Source organism: Brienomyrus brachyistius, chromosome 25 (genome assembly GCF_023856365.1).
Source record: "Brienomyrus brachyistius isolate T26 chromosome 25, BBRACH_0.4, whole genome shotgun sequence".
Taxonomy (NCBI): domain Eukaryota; kingdom Metazoa; phylum Chordata; class Actinopteri; order Osteoglossiformes; family Mormyridae; genus Brienomyrus; species Brienomyrus brachyistius.
This window is the reverse complement of record NC_064557.1, coordinates 5,892,968-5,904,552: the sequence shown is the minus strand read 5'-3', so window position 1 is coordinate 5,904,552 and position 11,585 is coordinate 5,892,968. Positions and strand designations below refer to the sequence as shown.

General features: G+C 45.6%; 1 protein-coding gene across 1 annotated transcript; it reads right to left on the bottom strand.

Annotated features, from left to right (window-relative positions):
• Positions 1-618: 618 nt before the first annotated feature.
• Positions 619-10,974, bottom strand: LOC125720270 (ependymin-like). Its single transcript, XM_048995478.1, has 7 exons — positions 10,880-10,974; positions 10,241-10,329; positions 2,158-2,192; positions 1,856-1,990; positions 1,557-1,740; positions 1,313-1,400; positions 619-1,009 (listed from the first exon to the last, which is right to left on the bottom strand). Exons 1-7 carry the CDS (start codon positions 10,972-10,974, stop codon positions 934-936), a joined length of 702 nt encoding a protein of 233 aa, XP_048851435.1. The 3' UTR covers positions 619-933.
• Positions 10,975-11,585: the final 611 nt, after the last annotated feature.

Below are 11,585 nucleotides of genomic sequence, written 5' to 3'. Positions count from 1 at the left end.
GGCCGCCCGCCCCCCCCCCCCCCCCCGTGCACCTGTCCAGAGCTGCTCTCACTTGTGAGACACACGAAAACCTGCCTAATCACTCACTCACACAGACACCGGACTGGAATCTCACAAAATCCCAGCCAAACCGTCTTTTTTTAATACTGCACAAGCATTTTCAGGTTCAGGTAACTGTTAGTATTAAAGAAAACTTCATGCAGGTGATTTATGAACGTTTCCTTCAGGTTATGTTATATCTCACTGCACGACTTCACAAGACTAATTGGAATATTATCTGCAGTCATACGATCTTCCTACTGCAGCATCCCGGTGCTGAAAACTGTCACTCAAACACTATCTGCCTCATGGTCCAGTCCTGCATTCTATGCATGAGACACTGGATAAAACAATACAAACCAGACACTTAAGGATCATGCAATACTGCACGTTTCTGAACCGCCAGTTAGGAATCTCATGCAATAACGTATAACATTCTCTGCATTGTTACTGTGTATTACATTTTAAATGTGTTTTATATTGTCTAAATATGTATGTCTATCTATCTGTCCATTGGACAATGCAACTATATTACTGTGTAATAGACATATTGAATAAAAACTGTCAGAAATGTTTTAGACTGGCTGAGAAAGACAAATTTATTGATTGATTACAGGAACATGACATGTGACACGATATCATTGGATCACATGAAACACAGTGTAATGTTTGCGTAATAAGAATAATCAGTCATGGGTTGCTTATATATAATTGTTACAATTTAAGAAAGCAAAACAAAGAAGTTTGCACAGTGGCTTGAAGGGTAACATTCTGGCCTCAAACCCCAAAGTTGCGGGTTCAACGCCTGTCCCTATTTCTGGAGATCAATACATATTAATCTGCATTGTTTTATTTCTGTTTTATTTGTTGTACGTCTTCCAGCAGTTCTTCCTCCTAATTGGCTTTCTTGCAAAATGAGGGTGGGGTGAAAACATTGGGGTCTTCGATTCCATAAACCAAGTCAACATAACTGGAGGCGGGAGAGAAGGAGGTCAGGATGCAGCACGATGACACTCACGACGACTGCAGCCGCGCAACATCCTGAGCCGCGCAACATCCTGAGCCGCGCAACATCCTGAGCCGCCACCCCTCTGCGCCCGCAATGCGACATTTTACACTGACACAGTTACTCGAGAAACACTCTATTACAGTTATTGTGGTCCCCACAATGTAATGTAAACCTAATTTACACACACGCACCAAATAACCAGCAGGGAAACATTTCAAGGAGCCTGAAAGCTATTAATAAAAAAGGAAACATAAGCTAACTCACGCAGCTACCAGGTTGCCGATAGTTTCTACGTTGAATACACCGCTGATGGGAAGGCATCCGGTGGATGTAGTGGTTATGAAGTATGGACCTGGAGAGGAGAATTACACTCATATGACTACAGCACAATGAAATGTAATATAATGATCAGCTCGATTTACATCATTCACATACAGAAAGATAGAGACACATATGCAGGTGATGGTAAGCTGGCCAGTGACAGCAGATGAAGAGAGAGCAGGTCCACCTTTGATCATAGAGTAGGTTCCAGTCCAGACGTCCGCCAGCACTCCTTCCCCAGGGAGAGCAGATCCGATGTACACCTGATTCAAATACTGGGCCTTGGGCGGGAACTCCATAGGGTGCAGGTCCATGTTGAGGGGCAGGGAGATGCAGGTGGAGTTGGTGTATGAGATCACATACATGACTTTCTGAGGAGAGAGACCAGTTCATTGCTCTGGGCCGGTTCCTCTAGCAGCACCTTGCACCGTTCGTCTGTGTCTGTGTTCATGAACGTTACTCTGCACCTATGTGTGGAAGTCAAACCTCAGAAAAGAGCATCAGAATATCCTCAAACAGGGTGAAGCCGTTTCCATAAACCTCCTCCCTCAAGTAGAACCGTCGGCCGGGTAGATCACTGGAGAATGATCCAAGGATGTTCATGTTCTGCTGGCTGATGACCTGGAAAAGTGAAAACAAGGTAAGCAGTGGAGGTCCTTCTCATGGAGAAGCTTTTCTTCATATAACTGAACAACAGGAAAAGAAGTAGGCTGGCATGCAGGCAGCTAAACTCACAGAAACCCATCACCTTATGAAAAGTATGATTAGGATGAGGGTCCGATACTCACGGCAGAAAATTTCCCTTCAAGGAGAGGTGGGGGATCTAAGGGAAAAGGGTGGTTTAGCAGCTGGGATTAGCATGAACAGGACTAGGCATGTCACAGCTGGTTTTATGGTAATCTAAGCATTTAACTGTCTCCAGAGAAAGACATTACTGGGGACTTCAGAGCTAAAATGGTCAGTAATTTAAAGGTCTAAAACTCAAAATCTGCATCCCTATAAATTTAATCTGCCCAGCACTGTAACAGCACCAACTCAGGTACAGAATCCAATGGACTCTTCTCATGCAACAGTTACGGAGACCACATTAAATAAAATACACACAGGACATTACTTCAGAATACTCATAAGCTATTTTTTTTTTTTTTAGGTTACAGTTCCTAAAAACGATGAGTGAATTCAAGCTTGTGACACAATCTTAACTGGTTTCCAGTCCTCGCAGTCTGGTGAGTCCACCTGAACACTTCGGTCCTGGTTTGAATTATTCTTTAGTAACCTGCTATCTCAATTCAGCAGATGTGATCGATTGAATTGGAGCAGGGTTACCTATTCCAGCACATCAGAACCAGACTTACGAATATATTCTCTAATCTAGTTCATGGAACAGTTGCTTCTAGCCTACATGCACCAATAATCCATGTTATTAAGCAGAGATAAATATAAATATTAGAGACTTACGACAAGGTTCTTTAGCCAAGACATTCAGAGCCAGGAAAAGGGAGATTGAAATCGCAAGGAGGACCTTCATCTTGTTACGCAGTAAATATTTAAATGCTGCTAAAGTCAAGGCTTGTCCAACTGCTACATCTACTAGATGAGCACTGCATATATATATATATACACACACACACACACACACACACACACACACACACACACACACACACACACACACTACCCTTCATTTGTCTGGTGCAATTAACCACCCCCCCCCCTTTGTCAGATGCAGTCCAAAAGTCGAGCTTTCTTTAAAAGTCATGCGCTGTTTGAGTTTAAACAACATTTCTGTTTGTTAGAAATATGAAGATAATGGCGCAAGTATGACTCAAGTTCACCTTCACAATGGTGCGGATGGACGTTATCAGGATTGTGCTCACGAAACGTGGAAAGGTAGAATGAACATGGGCAGCACGCCACTGAGAGACAAACACGAGATGATGAATGTCACGTCATAGTGAAGAGACAAAGTTAACAATGCCAATCACATGTTAACATTAGAAAATAATACAAGGCACCTGTGCTTCGTGGTACAGACTCCAGTTTCTCTGTGACCCTATACTGCAGCGTTTACCAATCCGGTCCACGTTTTTGCTCTGTGTGTAGAAGAGAAGCAGATAGGGAGCACAGGGCTGACTTGGAGCTGGCAGGGAGCACGGAGGGAGCAAAACCGTGGACCGTCTGTGGGTCCCCGTGGACCGGATTGGGAAACACTGATATACCGGATGAACAGATGACTGTATATGGAACATTGACTTCAATGACCACCGTCTTTATGCTTTCTACAAGCTGCTAGTTGACCTCGCCTGAAACCTTCAGAGAGATAGTAATACGCATTCTATATCTACCTCCTGCATTTTCCGATATTGCACAGCTTACTGTTACTTTAGGTTGAAGATGATATTCTGCCCGGACACTTATAGGTAACTGCATAACTGTGATGGACTTGACACCGTCAAGCGCAGAAATCTCTCCGTGGGGGATCTTGTAAATTGTTCTCGGTTCCGCAACTTGTTGAAACGACACAGTTAGCAAGGGTGTGGATGGACGTCAGACGTGCAGAGAGGCAGAAGCTGAGCGCTTAGCACCTGCTGCTTCCTGCGCTTCACGCTGCCACAGGCTTCATCGCAGCCAAATTAATCTCACAAAGTATAACGACGGCAGCTGATGACAACTGAAGCCAGATTGTGACTGATGGATTATATCAAACCTCTGGCAAATATTTGATGTTTGCGGTACAATGCCGCCTGGAGTTAGATGTGGTCCTTCACAATGAGCTTCCACCCACTTTGGCCCCATAAAAATGCATCCAGCACACAATCAATCACTCAGCTGTCGAACATTTTGAATAACATAAATTTTACTTGTTGTGCAAATTACCTTACGCAATGCACACGCCTTTTAGCTGTTGGAAAAATGCTACTTTTACCAATGGATATGGAACCAGACTATTGAATGATTAGATCCTGATCTAACATGACATAGAACTTATCTGGCACAGTGACGGTTGGTTCCGGTGACATTTTTAGTCTGCGGGAAGCATTCGATATCTTATCTAACACTTGTCTTTCTCTATTCTGAACTGTATTTGATGATTATTGAATCAAGGTAACCCAGTTCTAGTCCTGGGGTGAAAAAAAATGTTTGGTAAAGAATAGTTGACGCACAGGGGTTTAATGTCACATGTGTCACTATAAGAGGAAAGGCACAAAAATGCTTAATGACTCAAATATAACATGGGTAATTCACTACTGACAATAGCTGTTGCATGCTGGTATATCGTGTGGAAGGCATAGCTGGGCTGCGATGCAAATTCTTTTGTGCAACTTACGGCCGATGCTGGAGTTAAACCTTATTTGTTTTCCAGCGGCCAAGGTGACCATTGTGCTGACGTTAATCAGTGGTGATGTGCCGGAAATCCATACCTAGATGATAAAAGATCACCCACCAAGGGAGGTAACAGGTCTTTGGTTTGTGGGATGAAACCTACACAACGTATGTAGCTTGCATGTTCTGTCCATGTCGTGTGAGCTTCTGCCCACAGTCCAAAGACATGCAGGTAGGCAGGCTGGCGTCTCCGAACAGCCTCTCACAGGCAGGCTGGAGTCTCCGAACAGCCTCTCACAGGCAGGCTGGTGTCTCCGAACAGCCTCTCACAGGCAGGCTGGAGTCTCCGAACAGCCTCTCACAGGTAGACTGGCTGGAGTCTCCGAACAGCCTCTCACAGGCAGGCTGGAGTCTCCGAACAGCCTCTCACAGGTAGGCTGGAGTCTCCGAATAGCCTCTCACAAGTAGGCTGGCTTCTCTGAATAATTTTTTTAATCTTCCGATGGACTCAGTTCCTTTACCCTTCTACATGATGCCATGCAAGCTACTTCAGCATATACTGAACGTCTTCATGTACACACCTCTCCGGATTTCTACCTTCCAACAAGAAGATCCCAAAGACTTTGCGGCATCTCTATCTCAGCACCATTCGTCCAAGAATCCTTCAGGATAATCCTGCAGAAACAGCAGATTTTATTTAGGGCTAATCAGAACCACTTCAGCATGTGCTAGGTGAGGAAACGGCCTTTTTAAGTGATTTTCAGTTTAAGCGCTTCAGTCAGAGCACAGCTATAACTCCCATTGTAAAGGTTGTGCATATTTCATATAAATGAGGAACTGGAGGTGTTTATTTAATATTTTTCCCAAGTCATCTCGGTTTTTAAACATAAAAAGGTTTGCTGTGGTTCGTGTTCATTACAGCAAAATTAGAAATTTCAGTATGGATGCGCAGGCTTTCTGTCCATCCATCCATCCATCCATCTATGCTCTTCCCTTATTTAGACTTAAGTCCCATCCCCAGATATAAGGACATAAATTCTTCCCCACTCTGCATAACTAAACATATCTGAATCGATGAAAATAAATAAAGCCGTCACATTGAATATTAACAATTCCAGACATCACATTCAAACACAGATGGCCACCGTGCATCTAAATCAGCGGGGAGGGGCAGCTTTACAGCGCCCGTGTGCCCCCCCCCCCACCCCACGTGGTCAGGCCTGATACGGGAGGGAAGTGATTTCTGCCAAGAAAAAGGTTGAAGCTGACGACTTGGATAAACATGGAGGAGCGCCGGGACTCGCTCACTGTCCAGGACAGCGTGGATGTGTCAGCGAGTGTGATCGCAACCTGCTAGCTGTCTGCGTTTTGGTGTGACACAGCGCCCTGCGGACAGGAAAGCGGTGCTTCAATCCAGCCAATCCTTCCTTGGATCACTAGGTTAAACCATGACTTTTGTGGAAAGCTACAATCGACACTTTCACTAAGAGGATGGGCGCTAAGTCAGTGATGTTGTCCAGTCAAAGATTCTGCCAGTGTTTGAAGTGGTATTCCAGTGTTCTCCCACAGTCTGGAAATCTGATTTACAGAAAAAGCTCAATGTGTCATTCTGTTTGTGGTTGTTTGCACGTCAGACCCCCTCCAATGCACTGGCATCCTATTCAAGATCTACCCTGCTTTATGCCCCCCTGTACTGGTTTGGGTCCTCCTGATGGAGCAGGATTTAAAACTTGACTTGATGAATGGGTGGACTTTCTCATTGCGTGAAAGGGGGTGCCTGAATTTGCCGCTCATAGGAGTTCATCCTATACAAAAATGTTCTGAGGGCAGAATGAAAAATGATTAGTTCAGAGAGATAACCAATCAGATTGTAGAGGAGGTGGGACCAACAAATCAGATGTCTTGAAATTTCAGTGTGGATATGTAGACTTCATCCATCCACCAGACAGTGGCAGCAATAGCCCACATCCTCTGAAAGAACCCACCAGGCGATCGAGAGTTTGCTCAGATGTATAAATGGATCTGAATACGCGTGAAGCTCTGTTCCCTAATATTAACCCAGACAGCATCCTGGCCTGTTTGTTCAGGCCCTGCTTAAGTGTGCAACTGGTGTTAGTTTGATAAACCGCTGATCCGAGAGGGCAGTATAATGCCGCTTGCTGTTTGTTCGGCTAGTTTTCCCCTTTGGTTTGTTGGTGTTGCCCGACACAGTGATTAATGGTTTCCATTTACCATAGTAATTTTAAAAGCCTTTGTCCAAGTGATGCCCCTTTGAATAAATAGAAGAAGAAATCTGGATTCCATTCATTTCGATTTCAGGATAAACAACTTCTGTCCTGCTCTCCTAATTAACAGGTGGCTTGTAGATTGGGGATATATGATTGTGAAAGGTAAATAATTGATTCACCATATGCTGTAAACACTATAATTTTTGCAACTGAATAACACTGTAAGGACGGTAGAAAGCTTGGATCTCTGCGGGGTAAATTCAGGTGACACCCCCTGTTCCCTCTCAGCAGGCCTACTTCCGTATTCCACTCCCCTTCCGTTCCCTCTCAGCAGGCCTACTTCTGTATTCTGCACTTTTGAGGTTCAGCTTGGTCTTACTCCCTTTCTGTGAGCCCTGTGTTCTCTAGCTGGTTCACCTTTGTGAATCGCTATCTCCCGTCTGAATTTTGAAGCTCATCACCACAAATAAGGTCTCATTCCCTCCTCAATCTCCAAAAATTGGACAAATCACCTCACCGCTCATAGCCTCCCCAATCACAATTTCCACATGTTGAAAGTTAAGCACAGGCCTTCTCTGATGTATATGTGCTTAGCTGCCTCATTCGAAGTCAATGTGTTATTTGCCTGAATTAGTATGTAGATAAGAACTGTTAAGAAGGGCCAGACTAAACCCATGTTGTGTGCTCCTCCTCCCGGCAAAGCAGAACGTCCATTTCCACTTTGTTTTGAATGGACTGCGGTTTGCCGCCTATATCACATATAGCAGTGCAACCCAATCCGCTCCTTGCGGACCCACAGCAGTCCATGTTTTTGCTCCCTCCAAGTTGGGAGCTCGAGTGTCTGTGGGCCCTCGAGGACTGGATTGGGAAACACTGGTCTATAGGACTGGTGGGCCCTGCCACTAAAATTAAGAACAAGATTCACACCCCAGCTGCCATCCAATTATCTAGGCGGCCTAGGGCACAAGGTGGGGGTGCACCCTGGCTGGGATGCCAGTCCATCACAGGGCACAAGGTGGGGGTGCACCCTGGCTGGGATGCCAGTCCGTCACTGGGCACAAGGTGGGGGTGCACCCTGGCTGGGATGCCAGTCCGTCACAGGGCACAAGGTGGGGGTGCACCCTGGCTGGGATGCCAGTCCGTCACAGGGCACAAGGTGGGGGTGCACCCTGGCTGGGATGCCAGTCCATCACAGGGCACAAGGTGGGGGTGCACCCTGGCTGGGATGCCAGTCCGTCACAGGGCACAAGGTGGGGGTGCACCCTGGCTGGGATGCCAGTCCATCACTGGAGACTCACTATATGGGCAATTTACAGAAGCCTCAGAACCCTGGATGCATGACGCCACAGTACTAACCACTGCACAACCGTGACCACGAGTTTGAGAGATCAAAAGCTTTGAAGACATTCAAATCCATTTATTCTTTCCTGCACCATCCCTTTCATCTCAGCCAAGTGAAAATGCACAAAACCAGGACCAGCTGAAAGGAGATAAACAGCGAATCAGTCACTGAAGGCTGAATTTAAAGGCCCGTCTGTCTACATGGATGATATACTTGTGCTAATTACCTTTACTCACTCTCTCTACTGTAATGGAGTTTCTATCAATGATCTATGACTTTGCCAATACATAAAATAGGGATGGAGAGGCAATAGAGAGAGGATGTCATATTTTCAGCCTGCCAGGACTGGAATTACACCATGTTCTGCACTAGCTGAGTAATAATAAGACACTTAAGGGTATATGGGCAGCAAAGCATTCTGGGAATAGACAGGTGATTGTAGCATAGAAGCGAAGACACTTTGACGCCCACAATAAAGTCTGCCAGGCGACAGCATCAAAACCCATCCCATAATTGGCTGATTTAAGTAAACCTCCTCAAATGCCTACACTATTTTACTGCCTAATGAAACGCGATCCAGTTGGTCACCGCGACGGGGAGGAGTCATTTTGCAGTGACACACAGCTGGAGTCTAGATGCCGTTAACCTGAGCGCTTGGTACCTGGAAACAGCGAATGTGGACACGGCACCTCAGGCTGAATGCTGAGAGACAAAAGGTGGAAACAGATAAAACAGTGATGTTAGGGTACAGTAAGAAAACAGGGGTATAAGGAGAGAATTCCATGCATCTCCCAGCAGGAGCTACAGTATGTTGTAATGCTCTTAAGCAAAATAATCGTATTTGCTCCAGTAAGATCTACAGCTGTAAAATAAGCAAAATTGTAAGCTACTTCGGATAGAAGAGTCGGCTGAGAAATCTAATAATAGGGTTTTGGGACTTTTTGCGCAGTGTTTTCACAGAATAATGACAAGAACATGATATTTTTTAAATCAAACAGCTGCTTACGGGTTTCTCCTCTAACCCTTGATCAACTTGTCAATCAAACGGTGACACAAACTGTTGACCATGTCGCTAGCCCTGCCTTTCATTACTGAGATGACAGGAGGCTTATCCAAGAAGGACCCACAGCCATTACCCATAATCCATTGGGAGTGCCGGCCAGCAATATACTTTAGTAAACAGTCTTACCCATGCAGTGAGCTTCCAATCTTTTCACTGTATACGTTCACCAAAAAAAGAAAAAAACCCTCCTCAATTCAGTCCAATTAAACTCATTTAGCGCACATGTCCATCTGTTCAGTTCCTTTATTTAACCTACAGGAGGCACAATACAGAACCACCATTTAACTGCATTAATTACACAATTCAGGCATATGTTTCCGCCATTAAAGCCCACGGAACAGCCCCCCCGCCACCGAGATAACGGGGGCCTTGCCGAAAGACGGTGCCTTTAATGATGTGGACCGCTGGGCTACCTCTTCCACATAACATTCCTGTGATTTAGTTTTGCGTCGGCTGACCAGTGCATTTCACCAGCAGGGACGTTAAAGCCTGGCTGCATTCGGATAGAGAAAAGCTGATAGTTCCATGCCTGAACATGTGATCCGAAGGGGCTGAAACAATGTTAATATTTCAGGTGCCATATTTCACCCTGCCACAATAGCTAGAATTAGGGAAGGAAGGAGCTGTGGTCAGTTCAAATTTAAAAAACTCCATCTATCCATTCATCCATCCATCATTAATGAAATCTACACCCACGTATGTCCCTAAATGGAAACAGAGGCACCAGTCTCTCTGCTCGCCTTCACGTGAATCTTTCCTCTTCAGCCATTTTATTAGTATGTGCAATTGATAAATGTCGCATTTCTGTACAAACTGGACCTTCAAATGTAATCATTCACGTCTATCCCAATGAATCTCCGCAGGCGGCTCCTTAATAGCGGATTCTGTCACAATTTGCTGCTAAAGATCCTCACCATGGCTGGGGACTGCGGGCATCTTCCAAACAGCAGCGTCGATTGTGCACAAGCGACGGGCTGCGCAGTCAGCAGCGTCCATGGAGGGCCTGGGCCAAACGTCATGGTCACAGCAGATTACTGAGGCCATTTTCATTACACATGCAGCTGTGCATTCACATATTTTTCTAGAAATGGAAAAAATCCTCTGAAGGTATTTTTCAAGATTATAAATATTTAAATATAAAACTTCGTAGATGCTGACAAACAGTCCCTGAAGGTCCCTTTGCCGTCATAAACTGGTTGAGCTTGAGAAAAATCGATGCTGGCCAAGGCCTTGAAATGGTGCAAATATTTAATTAAAGTAACAAATAACTTTAATGATCACTCTTCTTGGGTGGCTAATTATCTACATTATTCGATTAGACATGACCATAGTTTTAATTACATTTCCTGTTCGCAGCAGCTGATGCCTTTCCTCTAACATTTGCGGAGAGAGACGCGAAATCCGCTCGGTCCCTCCGTGAGTGATAACCGCGGTAAATCCGTCAAACCCAGTTAATTGGTGGCGCCCGCGAGTGAACAGTGGTCGGTGCGCCATTCGCTTTAGCGGTCTTGGAAAATGGGTGGGAGGCGGAAGGAAAACAAAAGCCAGCTCACCTGAGCGGTGTCACGCGATCCGCGCGGGGATCAGGGACTGGAAGTGACACGGCATGCATCTGGGTGGGGATCAGGGACTGGAAGTGACACGGCATGCATCTGGGTGGGGATCAGGGACAGGAAGTGACACGGCATGCATCTGGGTGGGCTATGCTGGAGTGAGGGGCACAGCCTGCTGTAGAATTAGAAATGATCAAATCATTGGGGGGTTGGATGAAGTGCTGGGAAAAGGTATAAAAAATGTTCCATCCTCTATATCAGCGCGTCCAGTACAGGTGGACAGCCAGTCTGTAGCAGGGGCTGGCAAACACACGCATTTCAGTTATAATATTAGCATTAAATCTTATTTAGTCCACATAAGACAAAGAGGTACTGGTTCATATATGCTAACCTAGCTGCTGATACAAGTCTGTAACATCTGGTGAGAACAGCAGGCCATCGATAAAGGTGGGGTCTCCTGGGGGGGTGAGGTTTCGGTTCGGGTGCACGAGGTGGCAAAATGAGCTAAAATGTGTGGCTCTTACAGGTAAACTTGGGGGGGGGTCCAGAGCCTATCCTGGAATTTATGGGTTCAAGACAGGGAGTAACTCAAGATGGGGCAGCAACCCATCACTGGGCACACACCCGTCACACCTACCGGCAATCTGGCATGCAACAATTCACCTCAGCGTGTTTTTGGACTGCGGGGGGAAACCTGAGTACCCAG